Here is a 25,862-nt window from a genome sequence, read left to right on the forward strand (position 1 = left end):
GCTAGTCAGGCCTGATATAAATCAACAGCAGGCGATTCGGGCAAGAATTTGTTTTACGTCCAGGGTGCTGGATCGCTGGCGATTACTCGCCTACTCTTCGCGAAAGACACCGTGGGATCTTCAATGTTCACCAACTAATGCTAGCAGATGGGACACCCAGCTTAATGTCCATCCGAGGGACGGTGCACTTTGTACACCAATCTGACAATCTACAGTCTTGTCAGGAATCAAACCCAGACCAAACAGCTCAAAGGTGCACTTCCTCTGAAGTATATCATCAGACTGAGTCAGTGACTTAAACCACAAATTAAATTAGTCAATGGGTTCAGAGATGCATTCGACATGAGACCATCAAAGCTTCTGCATGATAATTTCATGGCTTGTACTTCTGGTACGATGCAGTACGGTATGATGGTACATTACGATGCTTCTGGTATCGTATGATGCTTGTACTTCTGGAAACAAATAAAATCCTGGTACGATGGTATGATGTACGGCGAGACACTTACAAGAGGGGTCTTGTCACTGTAATCCACCAGCTGGTCAAGAGGGTTGGAGAGACGAACCCCTGCAACCTGGGGTAAGGGCTGAACATGGAGTGGGAATGTCATGGAGGCTAAGCTACACAAATGTAATTGTGTTTTCTCTGTGGTGCAGCAAATGGACAGTCCCCGAGGAAACATATAATTTGAAAAACCTTTCATGAAAAGATAAAATAATGGCAATTTATTCACAATGAATTCTCAGGGTTTCACCATGGAAACATTTGGGCCGATGTAAGGTGATGTGCCAATCGCTTACTGGTCGTGGAGGTGCCGAGTCTTGTGGTTTTCGGCGATGGGAGTTACCAGGACCGGCTGCCTGCCCAGTCCCAGCCAAATGCCCCTTGATCTGCGAGTCCAGCTGCAGCTCTTTACCTTGATGGCCAACAATGCTGCAGATAGAAATAAAGACAACGGGTCATAAAGACTTCAATTGTCCCATAAACCAAAAGTGGAAACCAATTCACTTATGGACCTCAACCAATCCAAAAACCTACATGACTCAACCCATCCACATACTTATAGGGTACAACCCTCTCCTACTCCCCCCCCCCCACACTCCTTTTACCCACCCACGCCTCCCCACTGTGTTTGTTGCAAAGGTCAGGGTCCCTTCATAGAGGGTGAAGACCATGATTCAAAAATGTAACAAAAAAGCAAAGAAATCCATTTCAGAACAGCATTACCTAGTGCACAATGAAGCAGCCGCAGTCGGTTTCCCTGACATCATCCGTCCATTGATAAGTGGGGCAGCAGGTCGTAGGGGTCTGGGGTGAGTAGATGGCTGGGCCGGATGTGGCAGACAGCTTGTCGAAGCCAAAGACGAGGCCTGGTATGGATCTGCGGTATCCTGAATCTGGAAATGGAGGCAGCCACTCATCGCATCGCCACATGCTAACTGTGTGGCAGCGCTTCGGTGATAAGGAACTTTCATTGATGGGCTGCTGTTTTAAGAGTAATCATGTGCAGCTGAACATCACATTACCGAGAGGAAATAAACATTTAAACCAATGCATCACCCCTCATTTGAACAATTCCATCTCCTTCACTTTGCAATCGGATAAAGCCAGATGTGATCACTCTCAACATTGTCCAAACAAAAGATGGAAGATGGCTGGAGATTGTTTAAAAAAAAGCAAAACATTAAGGTAAAGCCAAAAGCAGCAAAGGTACATTGATTTGTTTTAACTTAAGGGGATTTTTGATGATGTCACATAATGACCACATGTCCTTCGTTTGAAAGCAGCACAAGGCTGCGGGGTAGCATCATTGGCTGAGGGCGAGGCTGTGCCGCTGATGCAATGCCCTCTGCTGGTGAGAGCAATCATTTTGAATTTGGCCAGGGTGCTGGCGATAGCTCGCGCCTACTCTTCGCAAAGGAAACCATGGGATTTTTAACGTCCACCAATGAATGCTGGCAGATGGGACGCCTGTTTAACGCCCGTAACAATGACGGCACACACATTGATGAATCACCCTGCCTGTCAAACACCGGGATGACAGTTTATAGCTGGGTCAGGATCCACACACAGACTAGACAGCTTTGAGACGAGTGTGCGTACCTCAAAGCCATTATGACCACGCGAGGCAGGCAGATTATCCTCCATCTGAAGATCACTATGTAGGCGAAGGTCATTATGGAGTCAGCTGGGTTTTCCAAATCTAGTGTTGCTTCCAGAAGCTTAGACTCCATAATACCCCTGGCTTCACCGAGATTTTAACACAACCTCTGGGCAAGCAAACCAATATCCTCACCACTAGGCTACAGCCACAACCTTCCTGCTTTTGCTCTAAACTGGTGTTGTGCACGTGTTCTCTTTAACAACCAGATGATGGCTGTGCTTGCTCCACTTTTCTCATCCCCACTTCTCCACCACACACATCCCCTCTCCCCAGTGAGTTCAAGTTGATAAACTGTTAAATTAAATTAATGTGATGTAGATGTATAGTGAATGCTTGATGAAGCAAATGTATCCAAGTTACTTGTGTTACACTCTTCTTGTACCCAGAGAGTATGGATAAAAAAAAGGAGTGGAAAGGAAGGAGGAAGAGAGGGTTTCAAGGAACAGTTAAAAATCCTCAGGAATTCCAGCCATTCTGCCTCTTGATCATTACCTCTGCCACCGAAGGTGAAGGAGGTTGTGTTTTCACCCCTTTCTGTCTGCTTGTTACTGACGAAATCTAAAGATTTCGTGAGTATATTGATGACTTCCGTCCTCTGTTTGTGTGTTTGTTTGTTTGTGTGTGTGTGTTTGTTTGTAGGCATGATAACTCGAGAACGGAAAAAGCTACCAATGTCAAATTACACCACGTGATTCAGGAGGGTGATGGCTAGCGCTGATTAGATTTTGGTCAAAATCGGTCAAAAGTCAAGGTCACAGTGAGGTCAAACATAATTCTGTAAATTCATGTGGAGAAATGGAGTATTTTTGCTTCGATCGACGTTACGAGTTCGTTTTAACTTCGATTTTAATTTTGTCTTCGGTTTTTGCAATCGCTTAAGACGCTTAACACTCGGTTGTCGAAATTCTGGTAAAAATCGGATGTTTTGGAGACGTTTTAAGATTGTATAAAAAATATTTCGCTCGCCGCGTCACGTGGTGCAGCGCGCTCGAGCAGAGGCGTCGTTGAGTCACGTAAAGGTTTTGCGTGTGCGCTGACGGTGTTTTCGATAAAGATGGTGTTTAAAAGTCATTTTTTATCCCAATAAAGGTTATCGTCGCATGCCTGACTCACAAAGCCATCGGATTATGTAAAGATTGTTGGTGGATGGCCGAATATTATGGTTTTGTGACTTAATAAAATAATCTTAAATAATTGCGTGGAGAAATGGAGATTTTTGCTTCGGTCGACATTACGATTTTTGATGGTTTGGTACAAAATCATCGTAGAAACTTCTGGTTTGCGTCGCTACCTTCTCTAGAGACAGCTTTTATTAGACAAGGTCAGAGGTCAAGTTGACGATTTCGTTAGTACCAGTCTGACTGCTTGTTTGTTTGTTTGTTTGTTTGTGTAAAGGATATCTCAAAAAGTTGTGGACGGATCCGGATTAAGTTTTGTGGACAGGTTCGATGTGTGACAAGGACGAAGTGATTCGATTTTGGTGAAGATCCGACTACGAGAATTTTAAAAGTGATTCTTCACCATTGAAAGACAGGGCTAAAATGATATATTGCACGATATCTCAAAAAAGTTGTGGAAGAATTCAAATTAAACTGTGTGGACAGGTTGGGTGTGTGATAAGGACGAATTGATTCGATTTTGGTGAAGATCCGGATCCGGATCTAGATACGAGAATTATTTAATCTATAAAGTGATTCTTTGCCATTGAATGATAGGGCCAAAAACGATGCAGTACTGTATAGCTTGATATTCCAAAAATGTATTGGGCCCGATATGTTCTCGTGGATCAGGCATTATGTGATGGAGGTATGCGCTCCACCGAGTGCCCTTCTAGTTATACCTTGTGCTTGCGAACCACAAGTCAAGTGCACTTGCAATTCGTAATTAGGTTTGCACAGCCATTTCTTGCCTGTACTCTTCCATTGCTTCATGTTTTCTATCCTAGATATACCTCGATCCTATTGTGGCGATCATTGTGATGAGTCTTGAGAAACAAAGAGAAGGGCACTCGGTAGAGTGCATACCTTCGCTAGGCTGTTTAGTTTACGTTTTGTATCCCGCTGATAGGCCAGATCTGGATTAGGACATGAAGTAAAATTTAATCTGCTTGTTCTCGTCACCTTACCAACTCATCCATAAAGTTTCAATCGAATATGTCACCACCTTTTTGAGATATCCTGCTATATATCGTTTTAGTCCTATCACTCAATTCTGAAGAATCACTGAAAAAACACTTACGAATCCAGATTCGGATCTTCACCAATATCGAATCAATTCTTCCTTGTTACATACTCAACCTGCACACCAAGTTTCATCTGAATCCATTGACAACTTTTGTCGATATCCTGCTACATGTAGTTTTTGGCCCTATCTCTGAATGGTGAAAAATCACTTTAAAAAATCAGATCCGGATCCTTATTCGGATCTTCACCAAAATCTAATCATTTCATCCTTGTCATATACCCAAGCCATCCACAAAATTTGTCTGAATCAGTCTTCAACTTTTTGAGATATTTTGTTCACAAACAAATAAACACAGACAAACAGACAGGGGTGAAAACATAACCTCCATCCACCTTTGGTGGTGGAGGTAATTAATCAACTATTCTCATGTAGTTGTGTCGATATGGTTTCTATCATGATGGAAATGACAGTACTTCTGTGAATTTGGAACCTTTGTGACGTCATCCTTCCCAACAAAGTCGTCAAAAGAGCAGCCTTCAGCCCTGGAGTTTGCAGCACACATTTCATCCTGTGACTCTGCATCTCACACACACACACACACACACACACACACACACACACACACACACACACACACACACACACACACACACACACACACACACACACACACACACACCTGATTAAAGCAAACTATGTTGAGAAGTGCATTCTCAGCACAAACAATACAATTCTCAGCGCAAACAATGCATCAAAATCATTGCTTTCATCAGTTTAAAAATTACTGTTTGCAACTTTCCAAACTTTTAATTCAGAAGTTCCTTGAGTCTGGATTCCCAATAATTTGGCAAGCAGTATTGTCATGTAAAAAGTTGTTTTAAGAGCTGCAACATATAAATATTAGTTCAACTACAGAATGAAATGTGAGAGATGGAAAATGAAAACTAATTACCAAGGAGATGGAGAAGAATAGTCCATTTTAACAGACTTTGGTGCTGCTGACGGGGATAGCTTAATGGTTGCAGTAATATATTACTGCTGACAATCAGCTCGAGTTAAGGGTTGCTTTTGAGCTCTCCGATCTGGGTTTGATTCCCAAGCCACCTGTATACTGTCACCCTGGCGATTTGTAAACAAGGAGCCGCAGAAAAGAAATCCTTCAGAAACATCTTTCAGAATGAAACATGCACAATATCCTTCACAAAGGATTTCAATGCATCTGTCCCAGTGAATAGCATTTGCTTGTCCATGTCAGAGATGTCAAGCCATTGCGTGCTGGTCAGGGTTGCCAGATGTCCGATACGTATCGTGTTTGTGCAATTGCAAGTGCACGATAATTCTGGTGATTCCAAAAAAGAAAAGTACAGTACTCGCCTTTCAATTTTCAGTTTAAATTTCATGACATTTTTCTCAGTCTGATGGGCCGATTATGATGACCTTCTCACCTCACGAAGCATTTTTCACATCATGCAAGCACGTGCACAGAGATCAACTGAACAAAGCAATGTACACATTACTTCCGAATTCCGACTTCCGAGCACGTGGAGTCGTGGACCATGGACGTTCACACGTCAATTCCGATCCGTTGCTGTCTTGCGGAGGTTGTCAACATTACATCCGATACATCCGTTAAATTCTTGCGTCATCACACGTGTATTATTAATTGTGTTAGACAGGGGCAAATTTGGAAGAAATAAAAAAAAATGAATGATGGAAGCATTTCATGTGAATGGCGGACACTCATTCCTACGAGACGTATTTTGGTATGCTGAATACGTCTCAAAAGAATCGAAGGCTTTTGAGTAGCTAGTTGAGATACTGGGAGCATTCTGTGGATCAAAATGAATAATTCCACTTTCTATATGGATGGAAGAAAATCCTCAGAAAAGGATTTGGAGAAGCCGAAAGTCAGTGGAAGTGCCGGGTGAGTTGAGCAGAACTTTAGGATCACATAAAAGCAAATACAAATCTGGCACAGGCACCGCCCAAGATTGGTGAAGAGTGACATGTAGATCAATAATTATTGATCAGTAAAATTAGATGATCGGAGATCGGATGCTCTGCATCATTATCAAACACGAGCAAGAAAAGAAAGACAAAGAACCAACTTCACATTACGTCGCATCTTGCCAGAGGACCAAAGGTCATTGAGCTAACATTTCGAGTGAACTTTATGATCGATTGACTTCATGATTTTATATAAACAATGGTTTCAGACAGCACTATTTATATCTCAGAGCTTCACCAGCAGGACAAAAATTAATCAAATTAAAGCTCAATTTTAAAAGACAACAACGGGCTGAAAGACGCCCTGAATGCAAAGATGCCAAAACTTCCACAAACATTTCCTGGGAAGGATGAAAAGAAGCAAAAATAGAAGAAAAAAAAAGTTTCAATAAAATAGAAAAGTTGGAAAACAATAAAATACAGAAGAATAAACACGATAGAGCACAGAGAAGAGAGGCCAGAACAGATTCCCGTTTCACAGTGCCTGCTAATAATTTGCATAGTGAGTGCATGACAACCACTCATGGTGAGACGTGGGTCACATTAAGCAGGTTGTTCCATTCCCCCAGCTTGGCATAAAGGCTGCTCACAGTGTTCAGGATCAACCTATTACCGGGAGTAAAGAAACAAGGCCGAGGAACGTTGCGTTGTTGTTATTGTAGAAGTCTTTCCTACTTTTAACTTTGACGGTCAGGTTTGGTGCAAAAGCTGTCGATGAACTATCACAATACGAGGTATGATGGCGACACAATGCCCAGAAATTGGATTATCATGATAAGATGATGCCTCCACTTAACTCAAAACTTCTACTCTTTGTTACCAACACCCACTACTATTTGTAGAGTGTTGAGCAGCCCAATTCAACATCAATGATTCATCAAAAGCAGCCTTGAAGAGACAAAGGTACTCACTCCGACAAATCTTCACCCATTGTTGCGGCAAGGGTGGTGTGAAACTCTTGTGTGATGTGACCAAATGTGAATTGGTTGCTTCCAACACATGCGATTAGACACTCTCCACATGAAGCCAAGGATGGTCTCATGATACAGAGTCGGGATATGATGTCGCGGTTACTCTGTGCAAGTTCAAGACTGAAACTATGAGCTCCGATCTCAATGTGGGTTTATCAGCATCGGAGACAAGGATCATCCGAGCGTTTGTGGTTACAAACTCATCAAGGTGCAGTCATAATAAAAACGTACAAAATGTGAACAAACTAGATGTTCCACTGAGACGAGGACTTGTTAGGCAGGTAACAAAAGTGTCCCCAAAGGTTGTCTCCTCGAGCAGAATTGGGCAGGATTGCAGTTTCTTCTTCTCGATTTTCCAAGCATCTGCCACCAGAGCTCAGCTCAGCCAGAGCAAGGAGAATTGCACCATTTGTGACATCGCATTTGCTGAAGCATTTCTCGGCTATTCCTTCAGTATGGAGCGAACAGAAAGACTTGATTGCAAATGAGCAGTCAGCTCCTAAGTCACCCACTCTGTGTCTCTTTCCACCTTAACTTGGTGTCAAATCACCATTACGGCCAAGTTCTTTTTGTCACTCACCCCTCTGACAAGGTCGGAGACGGGGGGGGGGACATTAAAATGAGCTCTGTCAGCCCAACTGACCGATCATCTCCCAATGTGCTTTTGTGTGCGTGATTTGAAAAACTGTTGGACATACAGCTTTCATGTTGCAGATGTCTATTCCTCATGACATTATCTCGACATGATTCGATCGCGGCAGTGATTGGCTGAATTATGTTACCATAGCAACCATCTCGATACTTCAAAAACCGTTGAACATTTAGTTTTCATATTACACAGACATATTCCTCATACCACATTAAAGGTGGGGGGGGGGGACCTAGAATATCAGCTCCTTGTTTGCTTTAGAACGGACTGAAAAATGGGATCAACATCAAGGGAATGAATGAACAGGAACGAGGAAACGGAAGATGGGAGGAAACACTGAAACTAGAAGGTAAGATGGTTACAAGTGTTCGGAAAGGTCAATGGCTGTAATAAAGATCATGGGTTAGAATTGGGGATGACAAGATATGGTGGTGCACGCTACTTTAAGTCATTTGGGGGGGAGGGGTGGGGAGGAGTGAAACAGAAATGTCTCTGGAAGGTAGTTCCATAGATGGGGAGAAGCGAGGAATAAAATGGTTAAGGTGCGGAGTCAGCCTAGATTTTGGAAGTTTAACCAGAAGGAGGTTACTGGGAGGGAGCAATGTTGGAGAGCAGATGGTAGAAAAGAGATCAATGAGCACTGAGAGACCACTGAGCTGCATGTGGTGTGAGAGCAACAGATGTTGTGCTTTAGCCCCATCATGGGAGATTCCTATAATATTGAAAGCTTTATATTCCACAGATCCTGGAGAGAGAGATATCATGCTGGAGCACCAGCCCATCACAGAGAGCAGTAGTACTCCAATGAGCTATGGACAAAGCCCCTGTAGACTGAGTGTCTCTGCTTTTCCATGGGATTATCTTCCAATCCAGGCTTCAATTTATCTTTCATTACCGGTTATAGCCTTCCACAACTGATTGATATTTATTACAAGAGCTATGATAATGGTAAGATTAACCAATGAGGAGCTCTGGCTCAATCTTTCAGAGCAAACTCCCTTGAACTCTGATTAAACATCTTACCGGCCTCACACTCATGGGGCTGCCCATGGCTCTCCAGGGGAATTCCCCCAGTGGATCCTTCCTCAGTTGGTCTTCCTTCGGGTTTCTTCACTTCTGTCATTGATCCTTCTGAGCATACATTCTCCCTCGGAGGAACAGGTTTTCCACTGTCACACTGGTTGGGAATCTGCGGCCTAGAGAAATGGAAGAGCTGCAAATATCAGAACACAATTGCTACGGACACAGAAAAAAAATCTTGCATTGTAAACTGTACTTGCATAGACGTGGTTTAAAGACAGAGATTCATGAGTTTAAGATGCGCAAGTAAATTTTGCCCTTGTTTGCCATTCCCATTGCAGCTCAGAGCGAATGCTGCTGGGATTTGAGGTTGAAGTTCCACGTATTGCCTTGATTCAATACTTAATTTGACGTCTCCTAAAGTGGTTGTACTTGTACATACATCACCAACACCGTGCTTTGCAGATGGGGCGATGCATTCATGAGTGTGCCATCCTTCAGAGGGACGTTAAGGCTCTGCCGTTTGTGAGGATTCGGTGGTGAAAAGTTAAGGATCCAACGCTGCCTTTAGAAAAGAGTAGGCCATTGTGTGTTGATACTGACTCTCACCAAATTCCAAATTCTAACCCTGATGACAGCTGGGAGGAGCAATGTCGGCCAGGGTCCTTTGTCCTGCATGTTATTTCTGTACAAGCTCCACTAAGAGCTTTGAAAATCCTTTTTTAAAAATCTTAAAGTCTGTCAAACTCAAGGCATGCCTTTTACGATAATGAATCACACAGCATTGCTCGATCTCCCACATCCATAATAATGAAAAAAAATAAAACAAGACAGGACACCTTTGATCAAGATGCAAATACAATACAATGGTGTCACAATATGAGCATTCAGACATGCAAAGTCAATCACATATGGCAACGAGAGAGCACGTAGAACATGATACCCTATGCAGTGTTTAAATATATACTTCAATTTTAATAAAATAATGATCTTAAAGAATGTCAACTGGCAACCATGAGTATACTCGTAGTGCTGGGTGTACCAGATTCTGCCATTACGAGCATTCTCATAGAAAGATTACGCGATTTCATTGTAAATAGAATATGATGCCATGCCAGATAACGCAACAAACGATCTGCTGGCAGTTCAGTGAAAATAAATCTCTGTAATAATCACGATCATCATTATCAGTTTCCATGAGAAGTTTTGTCACTTCATCTGCATCCATACGTGCCAGTTTGCAGGGCAATGATAAGTATCAAAAAAGAAAAAAAACATGATACTCAGCACATGATCGACCATTAGCAATGACGTCATACCAACTCAATTCAGTGCTAAACATAGTCCGACCGGACGAGATAGCTCGTACCTGGCATACGGAATTGAAAGTCTCGTCTCACTGGCTGCTACGAGTTTTCTCGTAATGTGGAGTTTCCCCAGCGATGGATAAAAAATGAACTTAGATTTGCTGATGGAAGGGTAAAATTTAAAAAATAAAGTACCTGTACCTGTATGTGTACACTTGGCGGGCAAATGGGAGTGGTGTGTACCATTGGAGTTGGCAGTCAACGTGTTAACGATCGTTTAATATCCAGAAGTTTAGCGCTAGTGAAGCAGTCTTATACATCACCTTGTACATTGTAATAAGACGACGTTAAGTCACAGTTTCGGAGATGGAGGCTTTATTGGTCACCATAGATGTACATAGACATATGGAAGCTTCTTTTTCACCCCCGGTCCTGTACTATCTCACATGCCATGCCCTCTAATGCTACATATCGATATATTGCATGGTTCTTGGAAGTATTATGAAAACGATTTGTGTTACACAGTGTCCAAATATGCAATTCAATTTACATAAAGATTTAAAGAGGTTTGAAGGAGTATAAATTAAATAAAATTACAGGTTCTTCTGCCATTTTCTCCAGCATCTATTACATCGCCCGATCTAACACGTTACATCAGTTATTCGTGACTGTTGTTTGTGTCCTTTACAACGTCCTTAAAAACAGTACGTTTCCTGTTTGGAATGATTTTCAGTTGTTGTTTGACTGCCAGGCAGGCAGAGTAAAAAAAAAAATCATCTCACTCTTCTCCACGCATGTGTGATTGGGTCAAATTCAGAGACAAAGTACGGTAAAAACAAAAGACTTGTCTTTCTATTCATTTCTATTCAAAATATAAAACATTTGATTAAAATAAGTTGTTTCTCGATCATAAACTGATAGGACGGACGGATGGACAGACAGACATGAACCAATGGCTTAACCCTGATTTTCAGTTTGTGTGTGCAGGGTAATAAAGGCATCATTCCGTGCAACATCGTTGTTGTACGACTCACTTCTGGCCTGGTGTTAGGATTAAATGAATAGCCCTGATACAAACTACAAGAGTCAATTAAAACTTTAATGGGTTACAAACATTAAAAGAAATATTAATAAAGATTGCACGATAAAATTGCACCAAAAAAACCCGACCAAAAGCTTTATACACGTCACGATGGTCAACCACTATCAGCAAATCTTTTGCTCTGCCTTGCAAGTTCCACAACATTCCGCACGTCTCTACGACTGTGCCAAGCAGCCTAACATTGTGTTTCAAAGTTTCAGTGAAGTAGGAAAATATTTGCTGAATAAGTTGGAATTTAAAGGCCCGGCATTGTTTCTCAAGGCTTTCAGGGCTGAGCCGATAGAAGGTTGACGAGTTCATGGTTTCTGCAGAATTCATGGAATGCAGAGATACTCTGAGTACAATGGAACATGTGACTTACTTCATCAAACATGTAACAACAGAACACAGACAATTTTATTCCAATCAATATATTGCAGGGGTTTGAAGCGTTTGAATTTGGAGCAACACCCTGAAGGTTTGAGTCAGACAACCAGAAGTACAGAGTACTCGTGAGGATGTGGGGATGAGGGGATGAGGGGATGAGGGGAGTCCCCCCCCCCCAATAGTGTCTAATTCTCCATGCATTACATAAAAGCCAAGGACAACGGAAGACAATGGACACATTGACATAGGATATGCAATCGGACCATGGGAATGAAGGATTGTGAAGCAAGTTGAAACTATTGTGAATAAAACTAATTTCCAGTGTGCTTGTGAAGAATAGCCAGCTTAATAGCAATCTGTACCGCATCTCCAATGAGAGGCTAAACCCCGAAGGATATGTAGGTCTGATTTTGGCGTTTGGCTACCGGACTTGGCTCTAATCGCATCTCCTGCCACCAAAATCCCTCCCGTGGGACACACATGGCCAGCTCTGCATGCTGCCAATTTCAACTTCCAAAGGCCCCATTGACCTATGACCACCACCACAGTGACCCCACTTTGAAAGGCGGGACACGGTGCATGCTCACGTGGACGGGGGATGGAGGGAAGAAGGGAAGGAGGGTATTTTTCCCCTAATGCTGTTCAGAGTCCAGCACACAATGATGTGGTCATAAATAAAGATGGCGAACTCAACACTTCTTTTGCCAGATGCTTGGGCTTGGCTGCGTTGAAACCAGACATTCCCAGCCTTAAGGCTCCAGGTTCAACTGTTAGGTTTCCCAGACTTTCCAAGTCGAAACTCAAGCAACACGTTGTTTCCTTTACGGACGAAATCAAAGCCAGGTTCAAATGCAACCGCAGGCTATCCAAAATGAAAATAAACCACATTTGTGAGATTCAAACCTAATGAAGGAAGATGAAATGTATGGGAACGCCATTTATATTCCAAACCGTCTCCAAGGGGTTTGGACTAGAAAAGGTCTGCGACTCGAGTGAACATGGAGTCATCGCCGTTTCAATGAAAATGGAAATTAAATTCTGATGATCAATTGATTATTTCCCAAACACAAATAAAGTAAACAATTAATTTATGTGCATGCAATTGTATCAGTAATTGAGAGAAGAATGAGAAATAACTGACAAACCCACGTGGTCATCAAACTAACAGGTCACCTGATACACTCTTAGCAAGTCAAATGGAAAGTTAATATATTTCTCAGCACAATAATTCAAACAAATGTATCGTGGCATGGAGCAGGTCAACATGTGTCTGTGTGTCTGTGTGTGACCAATCTCAACAGAAACATCAATAAATAAATCCTCATCTCACCAATAGCTATTTAGCATGAGGTTCTTTGTTCATTTGACTGAAATCTTAAAACAGATCAAAGGCTGCAATTAAGTAAGAGACACATGGAATGACGTAGAGGTGTTAGAGGTGCGAGGTGTAAGGCATAGTGTGGGTGATATGGTAAAGAGATCAATAACAGAAGAGAATTGACATCTGTACAAACTAATATCACATCCTGGTTAAATGGATTTGTCAAAGCTTTAACCAACAACTCGCCCATGCGGACAGTTCGCAGAGTGAAGACCAAATGATTGATCAAATAAAAATGACGACAAACTTGGTGAGACAGGGGAAGATAAAGGAAGGCAGGAATAAAGAAGACTTATGGAGGAGGTGAGTAAAGAGAAAAACCAAGTAGTGGTGCAGTCAAAGTACCCCGCCCAGATGCTAAATAAATAAATAACATCCTCCAGCATGCGACATCGCCGGGTGCCTTCGGAGCCTGGCGATGCTGCCTCGCACCACATAGAGTTGGAATTGGGAGGGAGTGGTGTACTATATGCCTGGTGTTGGCTTAATGGTTAGGGTGCTGGGCTTGGGATCCGAGGGTCCTGAGTTCAAATCCCACTCAGCTGTTGAATTAACAATCCAGGTGGGGTTAACTCGGCCTGTCATCCTTCTGAGGTTGGCAAAATGAGTGCCAGCATGCTGGTATTCTGTGTCGTAGTGACGACCCGTCCAGGATTGTGCCCACTAGCCAAGGAGACTGCTGAGGCAGCACCAACACTCTGCACAGAGTATGGTCCCAATGGATGGATGGATGGTGTACTATAATTGATTAATTGCGTAATTAAAATAAATAAATAATCATCATACAACAATCAATTTCTCAATCAATTGCCTAATAGCATACCTAAACCACCACAGTTTCGTCCGAATCTGTAACTTTTTGAAAATTAACTAATTAATCGGAAAATAAATAATTAATCGATTCATTGATTAATCAATAAATCAAAAATACCCTTAATAGCCAAATCATTGTTCACTGTCGTGTCCACATATCAGCTTCCGAGCTCAAATATGCCTGAGATATTGCCAGGATGAGAAATAAAATAAATCGATATACAATTAAGTAATTAATCAATTAAGTGATTTATCAAAAAAGTAGAAACACCGTTTTTTCCCAAAGCACATCTTCATTTTTGTCCCCAATTTTAGCTTCCAAGCTCAAAGGATGTCTGAGATATCGCCCAGACAAACAAACAAACAAACAAACAAACAAACAAGAAAACAGAGTAACAACTGAGTATTCCCTTCGTCCGGGCGATGACGTCATACATCGCCTACATATGGAATTGGGAAGGAGTGGTGTACAAAAAGAGGAACGAGAAGGTGACATTGTACAGTCTTCACCAGGAGACCGTGGCACCATTATGGTTACAAAGAGAACGATGCAGTGTGACAGCAATGGGACAAGATAGTCCCGATATCGCTGGGAAAGAGGAGATAAGCAGTGAGTTATCGCTGATATACAAACATGGTTAGACACACACCCATTGTACAAAACACAGTCGTCCTTCATTCCAGGGGATTCAGTACGGACATATGTGACACTTAAAACATTGACAATGAAACCGAGGACGCACAAAACATTGTTTGCAATCTCCCTTTTTCCTTAAAATGGTTAAAATGTGTGTACGTGTGCGAGTGTGTGTCAGAGAGACAGACAGACAGACAAAGCAAGAGAGGAGAAAGAAAGAAAGAGAAAAAAAACCTGTTTTAGGTGAAGCTTTCAACAATGATTTTTAAGAAACTCTTTTCAATGTACTTGAAGTTCTTCCAGATTTGAAATTCCTAACCAATTTGTCAGGCTCGCAGAGTGAGACTGTTAAATATCTATCAAGACCAGAAGATGGACAAAAAGAAACGGGACGACAACAACGCAGGTGAACAAAAGTGGGAGAAGGAGTGATATGGCAATAAAATAGGGGCAGGGGGTCAGTGATCTCGAACACTATGATTAAAAGATCCAGCAAGAAAATATTCTTGAAAGGTTAAACAAATGTTGAGGGTCTATGCAACAGCACTCATCACATGACATTGGTCAAAAGAAGGCGAACGAGCGACGATAAAATACATGCTCCAAGGTCGATCTGAGGAGTAAACCCGAGAAAGCTATTCATGTGAATCAGAGTTTGACGTCATGTGATCAGGATTTCCGCACCGAGGCGTAATGTCAATCTGGCACACAACGGCTGATGCACCTGCTCCCCCGTAGCTCGTCTCTCACCAACATTTCTGTTCGTCACGATCGGTGAGACGGCGAGCTGTTCCGTGGATTTCCTCAAGCATCGTTCCATTTACAGCAAACTGTCCGCAAATAACAGGCCACCAAACAAACAGCAGGATCCACAGATGAAAGGGCGAGACAGGAAGAAGAAAATAAGAGCAACGGGAGGGTGAACAAATGGTGGAGGATTCCGAGAAAAGGAAAAGCAAAGCGAAGACAAAGATGAAAAGGAATGCAGAGCTCGGTCTCTTGAAAATACCAGAGATAACCCTCCAAGGACAAGTGTTCAAGCTCAGCAGTTTAAGCATCTGACGTGGGCACGTTTCTTTTGAGAAACACCTTTTTATGCAATAAAGATAAAAACAATCAAAATATTTTGACAAAACCAAACACTTACTTCAGACTAAAGACCAAAATTAGTCCATGTACGGTATAATGCACAAACATACACCTTGGCCTTAAGGGCGTAATGGATGGCCATACACGAAGCTGATGTTCTTGTCTTAATGGCAACATTAGCGGTACATTCAAGGCTTTTGGTGAGGCCTGCACACCGTTTGGATCCCACTCCATGGGGGTACTTCTCCTTCATTTTCATAACCAAACACATCATGAGTGATATCAAAATGGATTGACAAACAAAGTAAAAGAGAACCAGATTAGAGGAATTCTCAAACAAAATGAGTTCGACAAATTACAAGAGACCTCTCAAAAATTACCAACAATGACAGCTCCCGAGGGGGAAGTGGTAAAACCAGCATTTATAGCTCAGTCTTGGACATGTGTTTCTGCATTAACAGGGGGAGGGAAAGAAAGTATACAGGAGAAAGAGAAAGAGAGAGAGATAAGAGAACGGAAGGGAACGGAACGGAAGGGAAGGGAAGGGAATTGAAGGGAAGGGAATGGAAGGGAAGGAACAGAAGGGAAGGGAAGGGAAGGAACGGAAGGGAACGGAAGGGAAGGGAACGAAAGGGAAGGGAACGGAAGGGAAAGGAAGGGAAGGGAAGGGAAAGGAAGGGAAGGGAAGAGAAGGGAAGAGAAGGGAAGAGAAGGGAAGAGAAGAGAAGGGGAGATAAGGGGAGATAAGGGGAGATAATGGAAGATAAGGGAAGATAAAGGAAGGGAAGACAAGGGAAGAGAAGACAAGGGAAGAGAAGACAAGGGAAGAGAAGACAAGGGAAGAGAAGACAAGGGAAGAGAAGACAAGGGAAGAGAAGAGAAGAGAAGGGAAGAGAAGGGAAGAGAAGGGAAGAGAAGAGAAGAGAAGGGAAGGAAAGGGAAGAGAAGGGGAGATAAGGGGAGATAAGGGAAGGGAAGACAAGGGAAGAGAAGAGAAGAGAAGAGAAGAGAAGAGAAGAGAAGAGAAGAGAAGATAATGGGAGATAAGGGGAGATAAGGGGAGAGAAGGGAAGATAAGGGGAGATAAGGGAAGATAAGGGAAGATAATGGAAGATAAGGGAAGATAAAGGAAGGGAAGACAAGGGAAGAGAAGAGAAGAGAAGAGAAGGGAAGAGAAGGGAAGAGAAGGGAAGAGAAGGGAAGAGAAGGGAAGAGAAGGGAAGAATTCCTTCAGCTTATTAAATGCCTGATTCAGTGATGATCAGATTATCAGCTGAGCACTGTCCATCACTGAGATGTCAACCCTTTTAGCCGAGAATCTCTTTGAACAGTGGTTCCACAAACAACGAGATAAGTGTTGAAGCCAGCATTTAAAACTTCAGTCTTGGATATGTTTTTGGCTTTTCTGTGAGAAAGATAGAGAGATAGATAGCGAGAGATAGATAGAGATAGAGATAGAGATAGAGATAGAGATAGAGATAGAGATAGAGATAGAGATAGAGATAGAGATAGAGATAGAGATAGAGAGAGAGATAGAGATAGAGATAGAGATAGAGATAGAGATAGAGATAGAGATAGAGATAGAGATAGAGATAGAGATAGAGATAGAGATAGAGATAGAGAGAGAGAGAGAGAGAGAGAGAGAGAGAGAGAGAGAGAGAGAGAGAGAGAGAGCAAGTGAGAGAGAGAGAGCAAGTGAGAGAGAGAGAGAGAGAGAGAGAGAGAGAGAGAGAGAGAGAGAGAGAGAGAGAGAGAGAGAGTTCGGGCTTTTGAAGAAGTTCCTTCTGAATGGGGGCTGAAATTAGGTGCCCCGGATAAAATTAATGCCTGCTGAAGTACTCTGCAATGATGAAGATGACTTCCAGCAAATCTATATTGGGGAAGCAATTGAGACAAAGTGAATTTGGATATCTGGGGTCAATTATCGATTCACGTGGAGACATCTTGAAGGAGAGAGAGAACTGGATTGCTCATGCCTCGAGAGCCTTTGGAACACTGTGGAGACATGTTTTAATGGACAGTGACCTTTCTCTCAAGATCAAGAGACTGTTCTACCATGTGTTGCAGCTTGGTGGACTGCTGTTTGGAGCTGAGACATGGGCTACAAAGAGAAATGCTTCCAGGAAACTAGATGTTTTCTGCAATCGATACCTCCGAAACATTTTAGGAGTTGCCAAGCCTGAACAACGAGATTTAAGGGCACATCAGTGGTGTGCAGATAGTGAGAATGTTTGGGATGAATGGAGGAGTCATTGGAAGATGCAATTGCAGCCAGGAGGCTCCGTTGACTTGGCCATCTTGCCCAGATGGATGATGATCACATTCCAAAGAAACTCCTTTTGGATGGTTGCAAAAATGCCGCCCAGCACATGGAACAAAGTTCAGATGAAGAGATAAAGTGAGAAAAGACCTGAAAAGGTTAAACATCAAAGATAATGACTGGTTTCTTGATGCCGAGGATAGAAATCTTTGGAGAAGTAAATGTAACGGAGGGATTAGGTGCCTGTACAGAGAGAAGAGTAGACATGGACAGAACTAAGTGTGCTGCTGAAAGTCAAGAAGTGGAGGTTAACAGAGACACAAATGTATGTGACAGCTGCCAGAGATCCTTCAGACGATGGCAGGACATTGCCAGACAAGTTGAGACCTGCGCTTGAGTGACACCCTAAAGCCGATGCCTTCTCTGCCTTCTCCAAGTCTGCTCAATGACAGAAGGGTATCATTCCTTAGGCTCAGTGTGTGTGTGTGTGTGTGTGTGTGTGTGTGTGTGTGTGTGTGTGTGTGTGTGTGTGTGTGTGTGTGTGTGTGTGTGTGCGTGCGCCTTCTTCTTGCGCATGGCAGCTTGGTTGCCGGGTAGCTTTGATTTTGTTGGGGCGCGCCGATGCCGCTGATGCTGTGCCCCTATACCAGTACACCAGTACACATTTTGCCGACCTCAGAAGGATGACAGGCTGAGTCAACCCCACCTGGTCTGGTATTAATTCAGCAGCCAACAGGGCTCAAACTCAGGACCTGAAGATCCCAAGCCAGTCACCCTAACTACAAAGCCAACACCAGGCATGTGTGTGTGTGCGTGCGTGTGTGTTTTCATCATCTAACAATTCAGTTTTGCAAATCACATCACTCACTGCAAGTGATTCACTCACTTCTCATTGTTGATTGAGTGATTAACAATCACAAAGGTTTACTGTTCATGGTGCCGGTGGGAATAAAAGTAGCTCAAAAAGGGATGAATGCTCGACTCACCTTGTGTTATGTTCTGGTTGAGCATTTGCTGAAAAGAAAAAGAAAATAAAAAGACAACAGATGAGCAGATTTATAGGGGTTTTTTATGATTAAATATGAGGTGAGTAGTTTAAGGCTTATAAGTTTGAAATAACGATTTAAAATGTTTAAACTGGGTCGGGAAGATGGGATGGGGGTGAGTTTAGCAAGAGTCGTTGTGAAGAAATGGAAACGGAATGATGTGGAGTAGCAAGGTTTGCTCCACTCAGTTACACAGCAGCTCACAGGGCTTCATGTGCAAGTAAAATCCATGAAATTCAACAAACTTACATCAAGTAACGAAAAAAGGAAACTTATTCAAGGCCAACATCATAAACCTCAAATAGGAGGCTTCATGCAACGTCGGACATTGCTTCGACGAGTAAACTCATTCACTTGCACAAAGCACCAAATCTACTAGTTGCATCATTCCTGGGTACACGTACAGCTTTGCCACTGTTGCAATGGCTTAGGTAGATGAGAGCAGGAATTTTAGAAGTCTGTTGGGGATACCGGCACACAATAGCTACTCTTTTTGAAGGGATTTTTTTTTTTACGTCTGCAAACGAATCTAGAAGGGACAACCAGAATAACGACCCCTCTGAAGGATCTCCGTGCCTGCAAATCACCAGGATGGCAGTTTATAGTCAGGTTGGGGATCTAACCCAGACGAGACAGCGAGGATGCTCCATAGTCAGCCATTTCAGTGATTTTTTGGGAAGCATAACAAAAAGGCCTACTTAGCATTCCCTTTACTTTACAACCCACTCAGGATGTTTGGAAACTCGGGGTTGAAATCCCATCGAATGTCCAATTTCTCCAAATGGCTTTGTAGTTCATGTAAAATTGCATTCAAATCCAACAATGGCTTTGTTCTGCAAGTTATTTCATTTAAAGGTTCCTCCATGAACTTTAGATCAATGGTAAAAATTGAAAAGGGTTTTCATTCAGCCAGAGGATCCCATCGTCCAGCACAGAGAAAGTCAGGACAAAAATCAGGAAATGGCGATATACTTTGATATTCATGGTGGTGCAAGCAAGGCTCCTCCATCTTCGATGTCGGCCCATGTTTTAGCAGCGATAAATGTTTTCAAGATGGGGAGCTGAGAGAATGCTTTGTCTGGGGGAATCTGGGAAACGCGGATCAGTGGCTTATTTATCCGTATGATCGAGTGCCTGGAACAAGCGCTATCCAGGGTTCAAAGAGCGCAGTAATCCTGAACAGCCAAGCTGTTCCCAGGACGTTTTATGCTGCTGACTGAGCACTCAGCTGACACTCTGGATGCTCTGCAGACCGTGTACGCACACGAATGCCGAGGAAGATCTCAGCGTACCTTTGTTGAAGTTCCGTTGAGAGTAGCGACGACTGGGCCGGCGCTCAAACATCACAGATCGACGAGCCTTCGTACGAGCCGTCTGATATTCTGTCTTCCCACTGTGGAAATGGCGGACATGTGGCCAACTTATCAATTGTTGGTAGAACAGATGACCTTGCAGGGTGTGTGCTTTAAGCTCAGGCAATGTGTGACACGGGGAGATCAATTTCATCAACAACATGGGTTTATAGGGTGTTAACATTCCTATGTTGTTAAACCATGCATGCCAAGACTAAATTATTGTGGAATCCAAACTTGGACTGCAATACCCCGTTACAAGTTGGTTGATCCAAAGCGGTGCCACAAAATCGATAATAATCTGTGGTTAACGTATCCACATCTTGTGTTATTCATTCAACACAATCCAACGCAAACACTTTGTATTAATGTAGTGTGTGTGGTGTGATGTGAGGCACATGAGGTAAGGTGTGTAACAAGGAACGGAGCTCACGAGGGGAGGTGTAGAAAGTGTGAAAATAAGCCTATGGTGCCCAAGATAGGGTTCGACGTGAGAGCGGTAAGGTGTGAGAAGAGATGGAATACCTGAAGCGGAAACGTGACCCCATGCGAATGAAACCGATGCGGTTGGGCTGGGAGTGAACAGCCCCACGAAGCCTAAAGAAGGCATGGTGCTCGACAGCACACTTCCACAGGTGTTTGCAGGCCGCCGCGTGGTCAAGGCGAAACTCAAACTCATGTTCCTGCTCCTTGCCCTGAGAAGTGCATGAGGTCCATCCATCATGATCATACTCACGTTACATCACCCTAAATCTACGACCGATTGGCCTGTCATTACAGATGTAAAACGCAGCCGTTCACTTAGGACTAGACTTCGAAAGGTTTGCTCTGATGAGCCGGATTATGTGACGCTAATGCAGGTCATCATATTACCTCGGGTTAACTGTGAAATGGAGCACTATTACCTACTTTATGAAATCCTTCACAGATAGAGATATTTTAGTAGAATATTTTACAGTTAGAGAAAAAAAAATTGGACTGCATGTGAAAAATACAGTCCAATTTTTTTTCCTTTGAATAGCAAGTTGTGGATCATGATGTCACAGTGGTATCCATAACTAAAATTAGAGTTAAACAGAAAGCTGGACCCATCAGGGAATTTTCACGGATTACCCCCACGCTTTGTGAAAAATATGGGTTGTGCAAAAAAAATTCACCAAACTTGGGAGTTATGATCACCACATGACACGAAGGTGTCAGACCAGTATCATTTTGGTCTTATAGGGTCAAAAGGTGAAAAAAAACCCAAAAAATTCAATTACATTCAATTAAAAAATTACCCAAAAAATTCAAAACTTTTTTTTTTTAATGAAACGTTGTATAGGCAATCAACATTTGGGGACACATGAAATATGCAATGAATTGTTGGAGTTGAACCTCGCTTTATGTCTCAGGGATTGGGGACTGAGGGTCACAGGTATTAAAACGAGAAAAAAAAAATTCATTCAAAATTTGATATTGGGTTATTCTTGGTGGAACTTTTTGCCATCTTTCAACTTTGCTTTCGGTGGGAAGCGTGGGAATCTGCAATGGTGCGGCATCGACTTTGCTCTAGTTGAGACCTGTGGAACAAACCTCTGAGAATATAAGTGTTCAAGACAAAATTAACTTGAGTTCATCTCCAAAGACAATGAACAAAACCTTGAGCCTTAAAGAAAGCAGATAGAAAGGTTTGGGTGCACAACATTGATGATGTCATAATATGAAGCACATGGAACAGGTATTATAACTTCATTGTCATCAGTATGGGATTAACCGAATCAAGAAAATAATCAAGTTTGATTTAGAAATGCCAAGTGTAGTCAATGAAAAAATCTTACTTTCAGCGATTTGTTAAAACCCGAGATGCTTCGCAAAGATGTTGTGCATTCAGTCCAGGATCTATTATTTATCATCCAGTTAAGACTGTCCCCTTGTGCTTGACTTGCCATTAACAGCTTTTTTGTTGTATACATGATTGAGGTGCATGGTAGAGCAAGAGTAAAATGGAAGGGAACAAAATGGATAGGAGGAAACACCATAACAACAAAAGAGAAGTGAGAGTGTGATCAAGGGGAGGGGGAGAAGGATGCATGGGGGTAAAACACAGCAAGAAGAGGAAGGGGGAAATGAGGATGAAATAGAAAAGGAACAAACCAACTGACAACCAACATATGATAAGGGATGAGGGGATCATAATAACCGGGGAAAAGGGAGTGTTTGGGAATAGGGTAATTTTGGGTAGAAAAGATCATGTGTATGAATGCGGGATGTCCTGGGGGAAGCGGTGAACAGCTGTCGTGAAGCCCTGGAGAGAAGAATCGGACGGAAGCTTTCCTGCTTTGTTGTATTTTAATATCCGAGCTCATTGTCGTCATCAAGAATCATATCATCAGCATTGAACAGATATTAATGTTGTACATCATAAAACCAATGTTATTATGCAGAACAAACTTTTACAATCACTAAACTGACCCCACAAAATACATTATTACGGTTATGGAAAGGATGGACCCTGGGGAGTTGCATCTACCACATAGGAAACCCTTAGTTAGATATTTCATTAGTATGTGTGCTTAGTCAGGTGCCATCCCTTCATAACAGGGGAAGGGGAAGATGCGTTGTGTGGGTTTTCCATCTTATCATCAATCAATTCACCCCTCACCTCTCGAGCTCTGTACTGGTTAAAAAGAACCTTATTTCATGCAGCAGTGTAGAGGCCTATGTAATTCCGTGGGCACCAGATGATAATTTTTGAGCGTTTTAAATATTATTTTCAAGCCGATACGTGAACTGCCCCTGAATCGCACTTTTTTCAATGATAACAATTTACCAACTTTTTTGTTTCTGGTTTAAACCTAGACATGTTATATATCAAACTGAGCAGAATTCAGCCTAGAAAATGATAACAATATCAATAATGACATTGAACATAACCATCGTGACTTATCTGATTTTTTGTTAATTTCAGATGCTGTGCAGCCTATATTAAATCAATTACTGCAATGTCACCAAGATAATTAATTTTTCTAAACATTATGACATGCTACAATTCTACATACAATGTATGTTAATTTTTTTTTGCCTTTCAGGTCAGCTATGATAATAGCAGAAGTGGTCTAGGGTCCAGACTAAAAGACTGATGTAGTAGATGTAGTTGTAGATTAACCTCCAAGCTTTGTGGGTGAAGGAACTTACGTCGAGTGGACATTGAAATAAACTGTTCTCAAGTTATCGTTATCGATGAATCATCCCCAAGTCCTTCCAGTTCCAGCACAAAAGCATCAAGTTGCACTACATCTTTGGCAGGTTTGAATATATGCTGCATTTGCAAAGCATCTGGAAAGACTCTTAAACACCCAAGACCAGAATCATATCAGCTGTTTATCCAGAGTGTGAATACCCGGTCGCTCTATGGGGATAATAAGTAGATATCCATCCAAGAAGAGCTTGGTGATGTGACGGCAAATGAACTATCACAGAAAGGTGTCACATGGCATCTAGAATGCTATAAAATTGCAGTGCACAAAATCCATATTGAGCGGCTGAAAAACAGATAGGAAGCTGCACCGGAAGCAGGTGAAGTCCCTAAACCAACGAAAGTTGGACGACCAGAAAGGACGAACCTCAAAACACAACCACCATCACATGAGAACCCATCGTCAACAGAACGTTACATGTGATCTGGTGACAAACAATACAATAAAAACAACTGCTTCTTCTGTAATGGATCTTCAGAGAAAGGAGCACTCCACCAGATCAGTGAGTTTAACACCGGGGAACAGCTCCGAAAGGCTGTTGACTACAGCAATAATCAGCAGTGGAAAGTAAATCTGAGTGCTGCAATAGATCCAAATGATGCCCATGTGATTGATATCAAATACCATCTGTATTGTTGGGTGAAGCACGTTCAGCGAACTCAGGTACAGCAGGAGAGAGCAGACGACGAAGCAGTAATAACCAAGGTTTCAGTAGACATTGAATTCTTCTACTTGATGAGCAGCCTGCTGAAATCAGGATCTATCCTGGACATGGGTGAGGTAGAAGCAGCGAATCAAAATGTCCTCAGAGTCAATGGTTCAAATGATACGCATATATCAAGGAGGAGTTTGAAGCGTAAGCTTGTAGAAAATATTGTTGATGTTGAGTTCAACCGCTCTACGCATATGAATAACCAGATCGGATGTACACATCGAGAACAAGAAGAGCCGCAATCGACAACCTGGACGAGGCAGCTGGCGATGCGAGCAGCAACATGAAAGCAGTCTTCAAAAGTGCCAAATTAATAAGAAGGGACATCGCTGAAGCTCTAAAGCAGCCGTGGAAATTTCAAGGTTCCCTGTTAGATGAAAATCAAGTTCCCATGACGCTGGAGGCATTCATCCTCTGGATCCTAATCGGGCCAATGTTAACACTTGAGTCAACACAAAGAGAGCATAGCATTCAACTAGTAACACGGAACATAGCACAGACTATAACTAGCACAGTTTGCATATGAGTCTGATCGTCAGGTGTCCTCTGTGCCAAAGCATGGGGAAGCAGACTTTCGACGTCACAATGAGAATGCACTGGTGGTTGGAATTGGTCTGAAAGTTCATCAAGCCACTCGCAGTAAGACCGAAGTGAACATTCTTCATAAGTTTGGGTACTCCATCAACTACGAGCGTGTCCTTCGCATAGAGACGCAACTTGCTCATGCAGTGCTGAAGCGTGCTGCACAGAACAATGGTCTGTATATTCCTGAAACGCTTGTGAAGGGAAGATTCCTCTTCTTTGCAATCGACAACGTCGATTTCGCCAAAGATACACCAGATGGAAAGGGGACATTACATGCCACTGCCACTGCTGTTTTCCAGTTCCATGACACAAACGAAACCAACACCCAAAACGCAATCGCCAGAGAGTAACCGTGTACTGAGAGATCCCTTTCTAGTCTGGCACCAACAGAACCACAGCTCCTTCCATGTAGTATCAATAATGAAGATAACACAGATGTAACAGGAGGGAGTCATCAAACATGCCCAAAGCAAAACATTGTAGAATACCAGATAGTTCCCACATGGTCCGCTTTCAACTCGATGTGCTCCACACCCAACAGAGAAACCACATCTCTTCATGTTTTATCCTTGGTGGCAGCACCTGCTCATGAATACACAACTTTGCTGACTGCTCTGAAACAGGCAGAAGAAATTAACAGATCTGTAGCCGGAGCAAATCAAAAAGCTGTAATCACTTTGGACATGGCTTTGTATGAAAGAGCCAAGAAACTTGAAATGTTACAGCCAGATTGCAAGGAGAGATGGGTTCTTCACATAGGTGAACTTCATACTGTTTTGTGCACACTTAGAGCTATTGGGTCCACAATAGAAAGAAGTGGAATAGACGATGCATGGGTTGCAGCAGAAATCTACGGTCCCCTTACAACCAGGCAAATCTTAGAAGGCAAGCATTTACAAAGGTCACCTGATGCACACATTACATCACCACACTACAGGTATATTTTGACTTGTACATCGAGGCCTTCTTCAAGAATC

At 42.5% G+C, this 25,862-nt stretch overlaps 1 protein-coding gene across 4 annotated transcripts in view; it reads right to left on the reverse strand.

Annotated features, from left to right (window-relative positions):
• Positions 1–25,862, reverse strand: part of LOC147030356 (band 4.1-like protein 5) — a 124,097-nt gene that overhangs the window by 23,201 nt on the left and 75,034 nt on the right. For all 4 annotated transcript variants that reach the window (XM_085874307.1, XM_085874308.1, XM_085874309.1 and 1 more), the window contains 8 exons: positions 20,875–21,044; positions 20,290–20,390; positions 18,938–18,965; positions 9,000–9,172; positions 4,840–4,925; positions 1,229–1,398; positions 802–934; positions 510–587 (listed from right to left, as the gene is read on the reverse strand). In XM_085874307.1, the coding sequence (XP_085730433.1) occupies positions 510–587; positions 802–934; positions 1,229–1,398; positions 4,840–4,925; positions 9,000–9,172; positions 18,938–18,965; positions 20,290–20,390; positions 20,875–21,044 (939 nt within the window). The remainder of the gene's footprint in view (positions 1–509; positions 588–801; positions 935–1,228; positions 1,399–4,839; positions 4,926–8,999; positions 9,173–18,937; positions 18,966–20,289; positions 20,391–20,874; positions 21,045–25,862) is intronic.

This window comes from Eptatretus burgeri, chromosome 3, assembly GCF_056783735.1.
Source record: "Eptatretus burgeri isolate ZD-2024b chromosome 3, Ebu_testis_v1, whole genome shotgun sequence".
NCBI lineage: Eukaryota > Metazoa > Chordata > Myxini > Myxiniformes > Myxinidae > Eptatretus > Eptatretus burgeri.